Below are 18041 nucleotides of genomic sequence, written 5' to 3'. Positions count from 1 at the left end.
CTTTATATTATCATTGGAACTTTGTTTCTCTGAATTTTTTTTTTTGGCAAATGCTGATTATGACCATGGGCCTCTAGCTTCTGTGTTATCACCAAAGGTAGAAGAATTTCAAGTGAAAGGAGAAGGTAATAACTAATATATGTAAAGCACAGGACAAACCCTGCAAAAACCTTAAAATTTGCAATTCAGTTTCATTGTCCTTAAATTTTAAAAATAAGCCATCAGTTAAAATAGCCCTGGTGATTACATCGAATGTCAATTTTTATAAAAATAAATAATGTTAGAGAGTTTATGGATGTTTATTCAGATTCCACTTCTTCAAAATACTAATTTTATTCGCAAAATGCTCCAAGTACATGAAACATCTTTTTACTCCTGAGAGAGAATCATAGAGCCATTCAGGTTGGAAAAGACCCTTGGGATCACCAAGTCCAACCATCATCCCTACTCTACGAAGTTATCCCCTAACCCATATCCAATACCACCACATCCAAAGGACCCTTAAACACATCCAGGAATGGTGACTCAACCACCTCCCCGGACAGCCTATTCCAATGTCTGACCACTGTTTCCATAAATACATGATACATGATAAAGTTGCCCAGCTTTACAAATAAACACAGCTTTAGCATTAATTTAATCAATTTTATTAATTTGAAAGTGTATCACTTGTTTTGCAAGTGGCAGACTTGATGTCTAGTGTTACTGTTCCTGCTGGTCATCTGTGTGTTTCTAATTATGTTACAACTATTTCCTTGATGGCAAAAAACTTCTAGTTACAGTTCACAAAAAATAAATCTTAGGGATTAGGCACTCATGTTTGTATGAAATCATGAAGTGTATTATTCCTAATAGGTTTTCCCCTTGGATGCTTCTGTAGTATATACAGGAGTTCCCTGAGACTGTTATGTGCATTGTGTACAAAACTTCTGAAAACAAGAATCATGCACTTCAGAGAATCTTCTTCCTAATGGAGGTTGCATCTTGATGCTTGGTTGCAGATCCTCATGAGCATAAGAACTGCTATAGTTATTCTGTCTCAGCCATTACAGAACAAGTTAGTCTAAATTATCCTCTCTCTCTCTAGAAATTAAAGACATATTGCTGGACAAGCTGAGATAAAACCCTGCAGAAGGAGTTATGAAACAATCTAGAGATAGAGATTTGCCAACCAAGGAATTTCTAACCACTGATTATGGTTGACAATGTGAGGATTTGAAACTTAATATAAGATCTTTCAAATGGAATGAAAATAAGTTATAAGGAGAAATAAAATCCAGTCATGTATTCTCGAAGTCGTCACAACTTTGTCATGTGTTAGAAAAATGCCCTAATAGCAATTTTTAACATACACTGTCTGTGACTTATCACATAATTAAATTAATTTCTCAAATACATTAAAGGCAAGCTAAGTATTCCAAATATTAATACACAGACTATCCTGTACTTCTTTTTATCTTTTAAGAAATTTGGAAGTATCCGAGCAGATTTAATTGAACAGATGAGGTTCAAGCAAAGGCTGAAAGTCATTCAAACCCTCGAAGATACTACAAAGCGCAACGTGGTAAGTACTGAAATAATGTCCTTTGCAAAGATTAAGGTCAGTTTCTGAAGTTTAAGTTAGGTTTTCACTGAGAAATGAATTTCGAATCTGTAACTGTTAACGTTCTGTTTCAAAAGGTACGAACTATTGTGACAGAGACTTCTTTTACTATCGATGAACTGGAGGAACTGTATGCTCTTTTCAAGGTAAAGCTAAGTGAAGATCACGTACATGCCTGCAGGAAATGCAAACATTTATTTTTTTATGTGGCACTATGTCTTTTCTAAACACCAGGTTGAGTCTCTGAGTTACTTACTATCAGGTATGTTAATATAAACTTGAATTAGCTGCACTATTATTGAATATACAAAAAACCCCACCAGCTTTTAAAAGCTCAGGAAGTAAGTAATCCACTAAATATTTGTCCATGGAAAAAGTGATTTGCTGATGAAAATTATTCTAATGAAAAAGTTAATAGGTAGAGGCCTTGGATCAATCTTCAGAGACCTGGGTGTGTCTCTCTCTGCCTGACCCAAAATTTGGAATTTGGCACAAAAAATACCTTTATTATCTGAAACAGTTCTGTATCACAGTAGATTTTTTTTGCTATTGTTAATTCGTTAATGTATATCTCATTATATAGAAATTGTGTCACAAAGTGATGTGTCTTTGTAAGCTGATTGTGTGGCAACACCATCAGATACACAAATATAAAGGTGAGCAGTTAAAATGCCTCAGCTTCACCTTCATGCACAGTGGTTTAAAAGATGATACTTCCTTCCTCTATTTTACTATAACCAGAAATTTTTGTTTGTATACCATGAAGAATTTATTTGCTTTAATTTTCCGAACTGTCATGTCCTTTCTTAAATTGTCCAAATCCTGTAATACCTTCTTTCAAACTTGTGTGGAATCAGAAATCAGACATTTGAGCCAGGATGCAGTGCTGTGGTCTCTCTAAGCTTCTGAAGCATTTTGAATTAGATTCTACCAAAATCAGCTCCAGAACCTTCACTGACTTCAGTAAGACTGAAAGAGTAGTATTTCAGAGGGTATTTTTGAGACAACAGGGTTCAACAAAATGTATTTCAAATAAAGATCTCTTTTTGTATGCTCTGAAATTAAAGATTTAATGGGAGTCCCCTTTCTGGGATCAGGTTGAAGGGGGTGACTAAGCAGAACAAGCCTGTGTGTGTATGCAAGTCATAGCTGCTTACTGCTTTGTTCAAAACAGGTATTTCATGTTTTGACTGCCTGGGAGGCAGAGAAAGTTCTGCTTTATATTATTTTTTTGTAAAGGGATGTCTTTTTGTGCTGGTTAGAGGAGAAACCAGTTGCAGAAGTGCAAGGACTAGACAGAAGGAAATCCCTCTGCTAGCCTTGTGTTGTTTTAAGAATGTGTGTTTTATGAGTTGCCTGAATCTTCTTCTAATCATTGATAGCCATGAGGTGTTTACAGAGGTGATGAAAATCTCACAGCATTTGCCTTCTGTTCAGGCAGAGCATCTGACTAGCTGCTACTGGGGAGGAAACAGCAACGCTCCTGACCGGCACGACCCCAGCCTGCCTTACCTGGAGCAGTACCGGATTGACTTTGAGCAGTTCAAGGGGATGTTTGCTCTCCTCTTTCCTTGGGCATGTGGAACTCATTCAGATGTCTTAGCTGCACGTTTGTTCAGGCTTCTTGATGAAAATGGAGACCTGCTCATCAACTTCCGTGAATTCGTCTCAGGGCTAAGTAAGGAGAATTCACAGCACTCAGAATAATCTGACCAAAACAGTTTGTGTCTAATGGGGATACAGTCCTTCAAAAACACAGGTGTTACGTTAGCTATCAGATAATGGGTTTGACATTTACCTATTTGCATAACTCAGCTTTGTTTTAAGAGCTTTCCACGCTACCGTTCAGTTCATGTTATCATGCCTGTGTCTGTGGTTCCCACTGGGGTTTAAGCTGCTCTCAGTAGGTGCAACTAAACTAGCCAGTGGTGGATCATGTATGAACTACATGTCCATTAGGGTCTGAGGGTTTCCCTGACCACCAGCTCTCAACATGAAAATGACCTGCAGCTTGTGTGATTACTTGGTGTGATTAGTTCTAATCAAAGTATTTCTTATGGGAAAGTCTCTTCTATGCTCTTCTGTAGTGTTCCTGTCTCAGTGACACTGCATTTTGTTACCTGCTCCTCAAACTTTCCCTGAAAGTTGGGAATTTATACTATTTGCCAATGCTGCCAGCTCTGGGAAGGGAAGAGAGGCAGCGTTTGCTCCTTTGGTTATTCAAGAAGAGTGCTTTGGAGAACTTGATGTGCACATGTAAGGAGCAGGGGAATGGTGGAGTGAGCATGCTAGTTTTCTTTTCCCCTGAATTAGTGCTTCTCTTTAAAAGTCTTCTGACACCCCACATACGTGTGTCCCTGTGTGAGGGGAAGGTATCACACCTTGCAGTACATGCAGTGAGAGGTACTACCTACATTACTTCTGAAATCAATAACCAATATTGCAGACTAAGGGAGAGCAGGATCTAAGTCACCTGAAAAGGAGAGAGTGGAGGTGCAGGTCAGATAGACTGAACGTTGTCAATAGAGATTATAGTCCATGCAAGTATTGAAGAAGCAAGATTTCAAGATGTGAAAGTCAGTATCACAACAAAGGGAATGTGCAAGCCCAGGATTAACATGAAGAAGCAAAGATGAAGAACGAGCCACCTTTTTATTGAACGTAGCAGGAATTATTCCCCCTAAACAACCAACATCTTGCCACCATTTCATGACAATCTGACGTTTCCTCTAGCTTTACATTTTTATCCTTTTTGAGAAAGAAAAGGTTTAACAATCTGGCTTTCAGTGACCTTTTGTAACAGTATTTTTAAGGATTAGGACTCCAAACGAAGCCCTGCATTAAAACCTCTGTACAGCAATGGTAACACCTTTCTTTTGCAGGTGCAAAATAGCTATGTGACAGTAAAACTGCACACCTTCCCTTCACACCACCCAAAAAAAGCAGTGCTTCTTGTGATGCAGTTCTGAAATGTATTTGAGGGACTGCTTGCCTGGTAACACTTAATGCCTTCTGAGACATGACCCACAGGTTAACTACTCCTGCTGCTTTCAGGATGCAGTTAAGCATGTTACAACAGTTTTTAGAACCAATATCGAGTAATATGAACAAGGAACAGTGTTGAGCACTGTGAACAGAAATGAATGCACAAATGTAACAACCCAGGATTTTTTTCAGCATGTTTCACCATGTCCCAGGACTTTTAAAAATTGCACAAACATCAGCTGCTCAGCAACCCAATGTGCTTTGGCTAGGAATATATCCTAACCGTGGAATATTTTCTGTTGGAACAAGACGCATCTGCTCAACAGGGGACTATGTTGCCTTTTCCTTGTGGCTGTCCCAAAAACCATTGCCAGAGGATGGGCATTCTGGAGGTGACCTGTGGGCACTGTCCTCTCTCTTACTGTGTCCAAACAGCAGTATTGAACTCTGGCCTTGGTTACTCAACTCCATCTTTTCTATAGGAAGCTTCCTATTTAAGTACTTTCTAGGCATGGCCCATCTCAGAGGCTGCTTGTGGACAGCTGAAGTGACCATGGCATGTCTGTTTCCATGGCCTTACTGCATGTAGCCATGAGGATTTGTTACCTCCAAGCCTTTGTTTCATGCTTATGGGCTCCATGAAGAGGAGCCTCCTTATTGCCAGTAGGCCATTCTTCCCCCTGTAAAATTTCTCACCTCTGCTGGGGGACACCCAGAGGTTTGTCTCTGAGGGAGCCCAGATAATGCCTTTGGTAGACTTGTCCTGCATTGTGTTGTCTTCACTGATGTGCATTTTAAGGGGGAAAAAAGGCCTGGCATTAGGAAGCACACACAGATTCATCTCAGGTTGGAAGCAGTAGCAATTGAGCTTTTTCAGTCCTTGTCACATCTGGGGACAGGGAGAAGAACGAATCTGCATGTGTCACCAGATGCCCTGTGCCCTGAATCCTATTTTGGTGAATGCATCCCTGGCCATTGCTGCAGGGTGCTGAACTGCAGCCCATTCTGTGCTTCGGTTATTTCATGTTGCCTGTAGCAGTGGGGCACTTCATGCAGTACCTGGGTACACAGGCTAAGACGTATTTCCACAACAGCAGAAAGCATTATCTGCACAGAATGGCAATCCAGAGAGGAACACATGGAGATTTTGTGCTTAAAAAGGACCAAGTTGAAGGCAAAATGGCTAATGAAGATGTACTCAATTCTTTGGCCTAACATCTGTATTTATTGTAGTCTTAAGCTTTACAGTAGACTGTGATTGTTAGTATTTGCCAAACCCCACTTGGTAGTTTGCATAGCAGAGGGAAGTTGACACAGTAGCCTGTAAGGTAAAAATAAACCTCTGCGTAACCTAACTAATGAAGGTTAATTCATTTGTTTATTGGTTACATGTCTAAACAAGATTTTTGAAGAAGTCTAATTATAAGTTATTTCTATACTTGGAAATTAACTCATACCCATGTAATTAATTAGAAGGAGGGGCTACAATAGAGCTGGATTTCATACAGCTGATGGCAGTGTGGACCAGAAAGGAACAGGGGCTGCAGCAGAGAAATCACTGGAAAGTGTTGCATGAACATCAGCTTATCCCAGGGCTAAGCTGTGATAAATGCTGTTTACTTGAATATCTCTTTTTTTTTTTTTTTTTTTTAATATTTTTTTTTTTTTTTGTAAATACTGTTCTAAATCATGTGATGTTATTATTGGATCCTCAGATCAGGTCATTTTGAAGTCAACACAAAGAGGTCGTCTTAACTTTCAGCTGGAGGCCTTTGAGTGGTAATGTGAAGACCACAGATTATTTTTGAGCCTTATTAAACAGAAATTTAATGAAAGACCCAAGGTTGAAGTCCAAAATTCAGGGTGAGGTGATCTGTATTCTCTTGCTATTTCTACTGCAGACCATATGATCTTAGAAGTCAAGTGACTGCCTTATGATCCTGGGATATAAAAGGCGTACAGTGATGCCCAGAGATAATATAACAGCTTCTAAAATGAAATATTGTGGCAATAATAAATAGATTTGCATTTAATGCTGAGTATTAACATACTGTATATAATGCTATTTAGGTGCAGCATGCCATGGAGATCTTACAGAGAAGCTGAAGCTACTGTATAAAATGCATGTTTTGCCTGGTAAGTAAGTTGTGTTAAAATAGCTATTTTCTTGTTGAGAACAGAAATTTGGAGCAGAGTTGTTTCTGACTAGCTTTCTCTATTAAAAATTGCTTTAGCTATTTATGCAGCAGTAAAATAACAGAGCTTCTACCTAACCAGACACAGAGTTGGAAAGTCTGAAAGCACCCATGCAGCCTTCTATTGCTCTGGCCACAAACAAGCCATTTATGTGTCTCTTGCTTGTTTAGCTGGGGTTGGTGACTTCCCCCTCTGCATAACAAATATGGTCTCCATCATTTGTTACCCTAATGCACTTTATTTAACAGTGAATCCAGCTTAAAATGTTCCTGCATTCTCCAGCTACTCATTTCTGTCCCTGGGCTTTCTTCTTAGTTTCCCCTCTGGGCTGATAACAACTGTTTGCAGAGAGAAACTCCAGATTGTTTCATAGATGTGTTTTCCAGGGAGCTGTACAAACTATTGGACTCAGCTAAGTGAGAAAGAAATTTTGGGGTGGAGAGAGGATGGAAACATCTCAAACCAGTTTTGCTGCTGAAGAAAATGAGACCCTGGAAGTCCATCTTCTGTAGCTTGTCATACCTGTGCCATAAAGAACCTATTGCTGTCCTCACAAAATCTATTATTTAAGTATGTTGCAGCTGGTTGGGTAGTTTAATTCTTGTGCATATTTGCATCCTCTGGTAAAGATACCTAGAAGCTTTGAGAGGACATTTACCTTCAAGTGCTTTGAACATGTTTCCCTGGTTGCTCCCAGCTGGCTTTGCTGGAGATAGGCTTGAGCAATTCACTAATGTAACTGGAAAAAAATACAATTTCACTGAGCTATAACAGAAGAAATAAATTTTTAGAATGCAGCTTCTGTTATTCAGGAACTGGTAAGCTCATGCCAAAACGTAACGGGTGGTTTCCAGCTAGGAAAGGATTCATACCCTGCTTAGGACGTGCTGAGCTGCACAGAAGAATCCAATGGAAGTAGACACGGGAAGATGGGCAAGCCAGCCTCCAAAGGCAAACAGCTACTTGTTAGCCAGACAGTATTTGATACTGGGGAGGAGACAGTAGAGGTCCAGTTGTGCATCCCCTGTGGACTGAAAAAAGATGATTCCTAACCTATCACAGCCTCACACTTAAACTTACGGAAACTGACAGCATGTATTGATGGAAGCATGTTCTAGTTTTTAATTAAGGGATGGGATTTTTAATTAAAGTATTCTGTTCTATTGCTTAGATCCATCCCCTGAGCAAGAAGAGCCAGACTCTGCTTTTGAAGCTACTCAGTACTTTTTTGAAGACATCACACCAGAATGCACACATGGTAGGCATCTTTGGTCTTGGGTATGAAAAGGTGAGGTAATGCATTTCAAACACCATGCCTTTTAAGGACGCTACTTCTTTATGAGATTAAACTTTGTAAGTGAAGTATTCTCTGTATAAAGCAGTTTGAAGTCTTCGTATGTATTTTTATATCCTTAGAGGTACAGGTGTGTGTACAGTAAGAACTCCCCTGGATTGTGCATTGCAGAAGCACTTTCAGGATAATTTCATCAGTGTGTTGCAATGGAAGAAGCTTGGTGTTGAGCACAACATGTGTGCCCTGATGAAGAATGAGAATAAATACAGTGGCTCTCAAGATATATGTGGATCAGAACTTAAAACAGTCTAAAAAACTGAAGCTGAAAGACACAGCAAAATGTAGTTCAGTGGTTTGAAGTCTTTTTTTACCCTAATGAGAACCTGGTTCTCATCGCTGTTGTCTTAAATTGTGTTCTCTTTCTTGAGATAATTCTTGATGTTACGTTTCTCTCTGACTCAAGGGAAATATTGTCCATGCTTCAGATCACAGGGGGAAGGAAGGTTACTTGAAAATACAGATGAGAATTGACTAGAGATGGCATTTTAAGTCCTGATAGGCAAAAGAAAAGGCACTAATATAATCACCAAACATATCCTGCTAGAAGCTGGTGGTGTTGTGGTAACACAGGCTAATCATTGTACTAAACAAACAAAACCTGTCCTAGTATCTATATTAGTAATAATATGGAATTTGTCAGCAGATTTAAGAATAAGCAAAAATCATCATTTATTCCTATCCTTTTTACTCTGCGTTTTCTGCAGTGTAAACATTTTCTGTATTTTGCACTGTGCACATGAAGAGTATGTATGTATCTAAAACCACACTGATCTCTCTCTCCCCCTGCCCCTCCACTTCCTAGTTGTTGGCCTAGACAGCAGGAACAAACAAGGAGTAGATGATGGGTTTGTTACAGTGAGTCTGAAAACAGACAAAGGTATGCGTGGTGTCTCCATTTGAATTACATCTTTCATTTCTTGTAAAGATGCTCCTTTTGAAAGTGGGAAAAAAAAGTATTAATTTAAGGTTTCTTCATGGACTTTTTCTGCATCTGTGGGTATTCACTGACAGTAGGCAAGAAGACCTCACAAGAGAATCGAAATTATCTGAGAATGTGGAGCCAAGAGAATAAATCCAAAGCAAAAAATGCAAAGGACTTGCCCAAACTGAATCAGGTACTTCTGCTGACACTTGCTTATTTTTCATTAACTATAAGCTTTCTTCACATAGCTGTAAATATTCAGTACATTAACACTACATAAAGGTTTTACTTTGAGGCATATCATTTTTTTACCAGAGCAGCAGTCAGCTGATTACAGAAGTTTGTTGTTTTCAACATACTGCCACTGGCATTCAGCTCTCAAAATATCCTAAAAGTGAGATACACACATGTAAGAATGACAGCATATTATTTTGGTCTCTAGACAAAGGTTGAGATGACACTTAACATCACCAGCTAGCTCATAATGTCACGTTACCTGAAAGAAGCATTTTATGTTTTGGAATATATACAGTCAGTCTTATTCTCCTTAGGTTCATAGCAGCTAAGGAGGAGGAGGCCCATTGGGGCAGCTGTTTCCTCCAGAACATGTAGGGAAGGTTTACTCCCTATAGACCCATGCTTGTTAAGGCAGCCCTAAGCATGTCTCCTTTGTATTTAATTCATAAGTTTTTAACTCCAAAACGCTTGCATCCAGCTAAGGTACCACTGTCAATTAAGAGTGCTGCAGGTCTCTCATTTCATTTTTCATTACTTGTCATTAGTTCTGTTAGACCCCTAGTTACACTTAGCATCGTTCCTACAGGAAAATCCACCTAAATGAATGTCGAGTCTCTCTGCTCACCCTCTGTTGCCCTCCTGTGGCTGCAGAGAAATAAATTTGTCACGTGTTGGATGTAACTCCAGTGTTTTTTCTAAATAGCTTTGAGAGAGGCAACACATCTGGCTGCCCAGTTATAGAAAATGCTTTCTAGACTATGCCTAGATTATTTACAATTTCATTTTAATCACATAAAATACTGTGTCTTACCTCCATTCCAGACTTTTAAAACTGATTTAGTAGATCTCAGTCTGATTCGTTTCCTGCTCTCTCATTCCTGTTTTCTCCCACTGTGTTTAGGGACAGTTCATTGAACTGTGCAAGACAATGTACAATATGTTCAGTGAGGACCCCAATGAACAAGACCTGTACCACGCTACAGCTGCTGTGACAAGTTTGCTTTTGGAGATAGGTGAGGTGGGTAAGCTCTTCAGCATGCAGCCCACAAAAGAGACAGATGGCAGCAGTAACAGCTGCAGCAAGACTATTCAGAGCGAGCTGTTTCAGAAGAAGGAGCACCAGCAGTACCCCCTTGGACAGCACAAGCAGTTCCAAAGCAGCCTGGTCACCAGTGACGAGGAGGCCATTGGCACCGACAGCACCCTGGGCATGCAGATGGAAGACATTAAGCTGGAAGACTCTTCTCCTAGAGACAATGGGGCCTGTTCTTCCATGCTGATTTCCGATGATGATACAAAAGATGATAGTTCGATGTCCTCCTACTCAGTACTGAGTGCAGGTTCCCATGAAGAAGAAAAGCTGCACTGCGAGGACATTGGTGATGACACCGTTTTGGTCCGGAGCAACCACACGACGTCTCTCCGTAGAAGCACGAGCATCGACAGAGACTGGGCCATCACCTTTGAACAGTTTTTAGCCTCCCTTTTGACTGAGCCGGCACTGGTTAGGTATTTTGACAAGCCTGTATCCATGATGGCCAGGATTACTAATGCTAAAAACATAAGGATGATGGGTAAACCAATAACCTCGGCCAGTGACTATGAAATCTCTACTATGTCGGGATAAAAAGCAGTCGGGGGTTTTATTATTTTCATTTTTTTTTAATTCTGTATTTATTGGTACCTGGCACGAGCTCTGGTATTTTCAAAACATGTTCGTTTTCACTAATGCGAGAATGTTGGAGTGTAAACTTAATTATCTTGAAGTATAATCACTGTTTCTGTGGGAAATGTTACACAAGTGCAAATTTTAATCAAAATACAGGAAAAAAAATAGCGGTTGTCAGTGAAGTGTGTGTATTATTAACCTTGCTGTCAATATAAAATGGTAAAGATTAGTCCTTCATTTCTAAATGTAAACTTAATGCCGATACCTATGTGCATTTTTTAAATAGACATATCTAGAGATTTGATTATTGGGAAATAAATTTTAAAAATTAATTACCTGCAATTTAAAGGGGCACTGTCAACCTGAATAGGACCTCAACCAAAATTAAGTTCCAGCAACATCCATCAAGGATAATTTTGTTTCATACAACTTTTTTTTTTTTTTCCCCAAAAAAGGGATAATGGCTTTTAATATATGCTTTGATTTTTTTTTAATATATGGAAGATCACTTCAGTGACACCTGCCTGGCCCCTGCCTTCCTCTGCTTGAGGCTGATGCACTCAAATAAAAGTGAGAAGGCCATCCCAGGCTTAGCTGGCACATCAGGAGAGTGTAGCTAAATGCGGTGATTCCTGCTCTGACAGAAGGCAGGACCCAGCAGAGGGAAAGGTCTGTCCCAGCTGCAGCCCCCAGGAAAAGATTTCCAGCATTACCCTGCCTGGAGCTGTATTCTTAACCACTGGACTTGGAAGCTTTGCTGGTGTTCTTCAAAGATAGTGTATGCAGGTCTCAGAACAGATTGGTAGAGTCTCTTTTTAAAAGCTGAAAACTGTTTTTTAAAAAATTTCATATATATATATATATACACACACACACTTCTAAGGCTGGATATACAGCATATATATAGTTTAGCTCTTAAAACTAACCTTTACCACCAACCTGTTATATCCTTGTTAGATTAAGAAAATAAAAATCTGTATTGCTTAAGTCTTCATTTACAACAGTGTGAAGTAGCAGTAATGAAAAAGGTTTGCAAGATAACATAACTGAATGTTAAGTCTTACTGAGAACACTGTCACTTTATATAAAATACATAGTATCCTGTATCAACTAACTGAATAATATGTTAAAATGAAAACTGGAGCACCTGCACTTTGAATCCTTGCTTCTTTTATACAGATATTCAGCATTTTTTTTAAATTTTGTTAGCTGTTTTTTAATTTGTATGTGTTCAGTTCAGGATCATGCCTACATGCCTAATCCTTATTTGCTGGTTTGAGAATATTTTCTGTAAAGTACTATTAATTTTTTTTATACTCCTGTATATTGCATCCATGTAACTTTGCAGATTTTTTAGCAGAACCTATGTTCAACTCTTTTGTTTTACAGGAATGCTTTTAAACTGTCAGATGAAGTGGTTTTTAACCACAAATAGGCAATGTGAACAAATAAAGTACACTCTGCACAGATTTGATTTTTAACTATTAAAGTCATGCTAGAGGAAAAAGTAGGTGATCGGTTTTTATTACATGGGGAAATTATTTTGATTCTTTAACATCAGATTATTTTGATTCTTCAACATCAAGTTTCAGACCAAACCATTTGTTGTTTCCACACCTTGTTTTGTTAAACATGTTTCATGTGGTTAATTACATCTGCAACAAGCAACCCATGCAACCTGCTCTCAAACTACCCAATTTCATTAAAGAGTTTTCCCTGCTATGCTCACATTTGGTGACAACAGTTCTTACTATTTATTAAGACCCCCAAGTATTTTACGACCCATCTATGCTTTGCTGTAGGTCACTAGACATGCTTTTAAGGTTTTAAATACTAGAATGTTCTTTACAGGGTACTGGTAAGTTGAGATTAGCCTCAAAACCATTGCAGTGGCTCTATTCAGTGGATTATGGTTTTGAAACTTACCATCTATTTGTGTGTATATGAAGTTAATTTGAAAAACACAACTGTTAATTTCTGAGCACTGCTCTTATTTCCCTTGTCTCAGTGTTCATTTTTTGTTGTTGGGAGTAAAGTTCTCTCCTTTATAATTTAGCCACATGTAGCCTTCATAAAACAGTATGAAAATGCAATATAGTCTTTCTGCATGCAGGACTATGCTGGTTGGCTTACATATGTTTCAAATAATCATACTCATTTGAAGCCGTAATCATTGTTTTGAAGAATATTACTTTGATTTAACCTCAGATGCCAAGGCCAGACCAGATTGTTTTATTGTAATGCCTGACAGCTGAGTAAGTTATCACAGAAGTCTTCAGCACTGAGGTTAACATCCTTAAGCAGACTGTTGACCTTTTTAAGTTTGCAGAGCCCCAGAATATTTCTTTTTTAGGTCTTTGTCATGGTAAAGTAGAATTTAAGCCTGTCAGGAATCTTCCACACACCCCTAGAGATGCACAGACCACAGATGAAAATCATCTCTTTTAAGATAAAGCTTTACTCCACACCTCACCCACAGGGCGGCATGAAAAAGGTAGCCTGAAAAGCATTTTGCTGTTGAAACTCCTCTAACAGGAAGAGGCATCCACAAGTGGATCTGTGGTGTAATGGGAGCCATGTTACAAAGCAATGTCATTTTGTTTTTCTCTGGTAGCCTTCCTTAACTAACCTGATCATGTCAACAAAGCTCCAAAGTGGAACCTAGGTCATCTTTAACAATGCTATAGGTACTAGCCAGGTGAGCTGATTTTCTCCAAATGTTTGGGGGTGAGGCTGCTCACCTGATTAGGACCACACCAAATAGCCACCTGGCAGTTGCCTATTTAATGACAAGATCTGCTGCAGCTTTTTTTTTTAGTAGCTGGGTGGGACTCAATAAGAGAAAGCTTAGCTTCCAGCACACAGTGATGTGAAAGCCTCCAGAAAAGGTGAGTGAATATTTTTAGTCTTACCAGGGTGTGTGGGCATGCTACAGAAGCAAGTCAGTCTGGCTTTAGAAGTGCCTATGTCTTGTGTTTTGTTTGCTTTGAGATAGTGTCTTTGTAATCTGGGAGCTGTAGAGTTTAGTTAGGGCTGATACTCTCACAGCCAGGAGGGAAAAAGATGTTTTTTCCTCATAAGAATTGAAATATGTGAGTGGATGCTGATGTGCTGGTTTTCTACCTTGATGAGAGCCTGGTAGCAACAGGGTGCTGCCCACCTGCCAAGAGATGGATGGTGATGGAGGAGTGGGAGGTTATTTTATAGAGCTTTCTCTATTTAAAAAATATTTTTCTCCCAATTTACCTTTATACTTACTCAGATGCTGATGGCATATGAAAGTTCAGTGGTACTTACTTTGTTTGTTGGGGCACCTTACAGCTCCTGAGTTCTAGGTATTGGAGCTGAGGGTTGCGTTTGAAACTTGTAAAGGTTGATGTTAGATGAGTTGTGGCAAGCAGAGAATTTGTTCTGTGATGTATTAAACCAACTGAAAATTTCACATCAAAATCATTGTAAAGAGAAAAGCACTTGAGGGGCTCTTGTACAGTGATGCTGGTGCTTCTGCTGCTGCAACAGCATGAAGCTGGTGCATGAGCACTGTAAGCCTAGGACCTGCCTGAATGGAAGACCAGGAGGTCAGGTAAAGCACCTGTGGCCTTATCAGTGCATTCCAGCTAGGGAACACAGCTCATCCAGTACCCACCTGTTTGGATTGTGTGCACATCCATGAGTTTCGGTGCTTTTACTCTCCAAAATTCTGCTGTCCCTGTGAGTGACTTAACCATAATCTCATCTGTTCCTGTTCTTGGCACTTCAGTAATAATGAGGTAATGCTGTAGCTGGGAGATGCTTTTTATCAGTGCTATGGGAGGAGGCAGCTCCCTGGCTGGAGCTCCCCAGCTTGGATACATGCCAAGCATCACAGCGAGAATGCAAGGGAAGCAGTTGCCTCAATTACCAAGCCTTATCCTCTGGCTGGCAGAAAACATTTCTTTTATGCTATCTTTGTTTCTTCTAGAAGATAATCTTGCATCAAATGTTATGTGCTTCAGGTGATAATTGTGACTTTAAATGCTCATTTAAAATTCTGATTTATTCAATAGTGAAAATATAAATTAGCCAGACAGCAAATAACTAGAACAAAACTGCTGCAGCAAATATTATATTGGAATATGGTTACTAGTAGAAATGTGTGGTACATGCTGGTATTGGCAGTGTCACTGTGAGTGTGTTTCAGTGTGTTCAGGGGCAACACAAGGGTATTTCATCCTTTGGTTAGTCTTCCCTGCAGTGCGAGGTGCTCCTGAGAAGTGGTAGCAGATAACATCTCAAAGCGTGTCACATCAGAAAAAAAAAAAATCAGCTCTGGTTCTTCTCATTTCTGTAGTACTCAGTATCTCAGTTTCAATGTCCTGAATAGCTGCTGCTTCATCCCATTATCTGAAGTAACTGCTATTTGCATAACTGACCAATTTGACATTTGGGGTTTGGAAGAGGGGGTGTTTCTATAGTGCAGGGCTTGTTCTGTGCTTCTGAAGAAGCAACAGTGCCTACAGGTGATATCTTGTAGTTCACATGTGCTGGCACTTGGGTCCATTAATAGAAGTCTCCAAAATTCAGAAGTAGAAACACAGGCTATGTGAGAAACACAAATGGAACTGAAAAAACAAGTACATTATTTAACGTTGCTTACATGTGAAGAGGAAGATATGGTGAAAGATTAAGAGATAAAAATGTTTTCTTTGTTTAAACAAGTGAACAAAGCTGAGAATATGTCAGGGTTTGTTTCTTTCTCCAGAGTTTTCAAATTATCTTTCTTTCCTGGAGTTTTGCTCTCTTCACCAGAAATGCTCACAGTTTGAGTAAACTCCAAGAGTTAACTTCCAAGTCCTTCAAACAAAATCCTTGTGGTTTTTGGGGAGTTTGCTTGGTTTTTTTGTAGTGCTGGGTTTTTTTGTTTGTTTCAAAGGTTAAAAGAGAGCTTCTTTTAAAGTGAAGACTTAAAAGAGTAATGGAAATAAAGCTTTTTTTCATACCACAGTGCACATGCATGAACTGAGAGCATGGCTAACTGGAAATTGTTTACATGTCCTAGCAGGCCATAACACACTGATGTTGACAGTATTTTGGAGTAACTCGTTCTTTATTTACTACCATTGTAAACATCTCTTTCTATTACACAGACATCACAGTTTACATTATTGCTTTTATACTGTGGTAAACAGAAATTTCTATTAGTATGCAGCTATCTAAGCACAGTGTGATAAGAAGAAACTACCCACAAGCTGTCTGGGGCTGTTCTTTTTCTCTTCCCTAGAGAAAGACAATATACAGACTGGCACAAGAAACATCTCTCCAAAGAGTGAACACCATTGTACTACAGCAACACAAAACAAGTGTGACAGAAAGAAACAACAGATTACATCTTTACCATGCTTTCACTAGCATTATTTTCAAGAATACTCACTGCTGAACTCTCACCTAACTAAATACAAACTTTTTCATCATGATAATTCTTAAAACAAGTCTAACCAATATTTTTTTGTAAAATGCTTTTTAAACTAGGATGGAAAATCTGGAAAATGAACTCATGGGGCTTTGTGTGTGTTTGGGTTTTTTGTTTGCATTTGTTTTGTTTTTCAGAGTGAGAATCCAAAACTGTTTATCTGAAGTGCTTAAATTGACCCCTTTTCCTATTGTCCTTCAGGACAAAATGCCCTGTTCCTTACATTGTGTATCAGATGACAGAAGCACAACCAGTTTAAAAACATTCTCAGCTTCTTTCTTCAGAAAGCACTGTCTTCAAATCAATCTCCAGTCAAGTTGGTTGCTTATGAAGCAATGTGTTTACTTAGTGAGAGTTTACTTTTGCTTACGGTAAACTTCAGATTAGTTTGTTCATAGAGTTGCACCATGTTTCAAGAATACACTAAACAACAGAAGTGGAGGTAGTTTGTTAAACAGTTGCTACAGGAACAACAGCAAAAAAATTAGAGAACCACCTTGTCTTCAAATATTTTTTTTCTGAAAATGCTACTGCATATAAACTTCCACACAGTGAATGCTTTAGAGAGGCAGCAAGTTAGAAAACTAACGGTATTTGCAAATTCTAGTAAGATAATACATAGTTTAAAACATGACAGTTAATAAATAAAGAGAATTTACCAAAGTTTTAAGACTCTTAGAATGAACCATGAGCAACAAATTCTGATGTTAAACAAATTGATTATATCAACTTGCAGAAAGGTGGCTACCTCCATTCTGAATCTTCTATAACCTTAGGATTGTCGCTCTAGAACAGAGTTAGTATAGAGTACCACTAAGTAGTAAAACACTGTACTTCCCATCCCTAAACACAGTTTTACCTTTTTTTCCATATATTTTCTAGCTACCACCATAACACAATTATCCTACCACAGGTACAAAACAAGGAGACCCTGTACTAGCCTACCTATAGCGAGTGGCTACTAGATGGAAGGACTGGGCTACTTCATCGTGCAAACCTACATATGAATTCTAACTGTTTACTGGAAAGGTGTGGTGGAGCCTAACATAAACATTCACCTTAATTACTACCTGCAGGTTCATGTATTCCCACATTATCTCACTCATCTGAGGATAGCTGGGTTTACTTTGACTTAAAAAATCAAAACTCATGAAGATGCATCTCACCGCCAGGGTCTATCTATGTTCTGCTCCAAAATGTCTAGGTCTGTAAAAGGAAATCTGAAACTTGATGATTGGGCTTTAAAAGCCTCAGCAGTCGTTACATGTCACTCCCTTGGTCGAGAAGGTGCCGAGTTAAAGTTTCAAGTCGGGTAAGAGGAAGGTGTACATTGTTTTTGCAACTCTTGCCAAAAAGAAACTGTGGACTCTAGGACAGGGGAGGTTTTAGAGAGATGGATACAGCAATTTTGTACTTGCTGGCAAGCAGTGGATGAAAATAAAGCATGGGATCTCCTTTGCTGTGGCTGCTAAACACACTGGGGTAACAGCTGCAAATCAGTCAGTCTTGTGTTGCTTGCAAAGGAGATCTACAAGCAATAGCAAAGATATTAATGAAGGAAACATGACAGAAGCTGGGGCTAGAAAGTATAGATGACTAAGTAAGGTCTCAGCCACTGGGAAAGAG

At 39.1% G+C, this 18041-nt stretch overlaps 1 protein-coding gene across 1 annotated transcript in view; it reads left to right on the top strand.

The window, feature by feature from the left end:
- The window catches only part of TBC1D9 (TBC1 domain family, member 9 (with GRAM domain)), a 72654-nt gene extending 61730 nt beyond the window's left edge, over window positions 1-10924 (top strand). Inside the window, exons 14-21 of the mRNA XM_010008993.1 lie at window positions 1466-1564; window positions 1681-1749; window positions 3041-3281; window positions 6659-6724; window positions 7956-8042; window positions 8941-9015; window positions 9153-9253; window positions 10199-10924. Of these exons, the coding sequence (XP_010007295.1) occupies window positions 1466-1564; window positions 1681-1749; window positions 3041-3281; window positions 6659-6724; window positions 7956-8042; window positions 8941-9015; window positions 9153-9253; window positions 10199-10924 (1464 nt within the window). The remainder of the gene's footprint in view (window positions 1-1465; window positions 1565-1680; window positions 1750-3040; window positions 3282-6658; window positions 6725-7955; window positions 8043-8940; window positions 9016-9152; window positions 9254-10198) is intronic.
- The last annotated feature ends 7117 nt before the right edge of the window (window positions 10925-18041 follow it).

Source organism: Chaetura pelagica, unplaced genomic scaffold, assembly GCF_000747805.2.
Source record: "Chaetura pelagica isolate M959 unplaced genomic scaffold, ChaPel_1.0 scaffold221, whole genome shotgun sequence".
In the NCBI taxonomy this organism is placed as follows: domain Eukaryota; kingdom Metazoa; phylum Chordata; class Aves; order Apodiformes; family Apodidae; genus Chaetura; species Chaetura pelagica.
The sequence above is the reverse complement of the archived record's forward strand: the minus strand, read 5'-3'. Positions and strand labels throughout refer to the sequence as shown.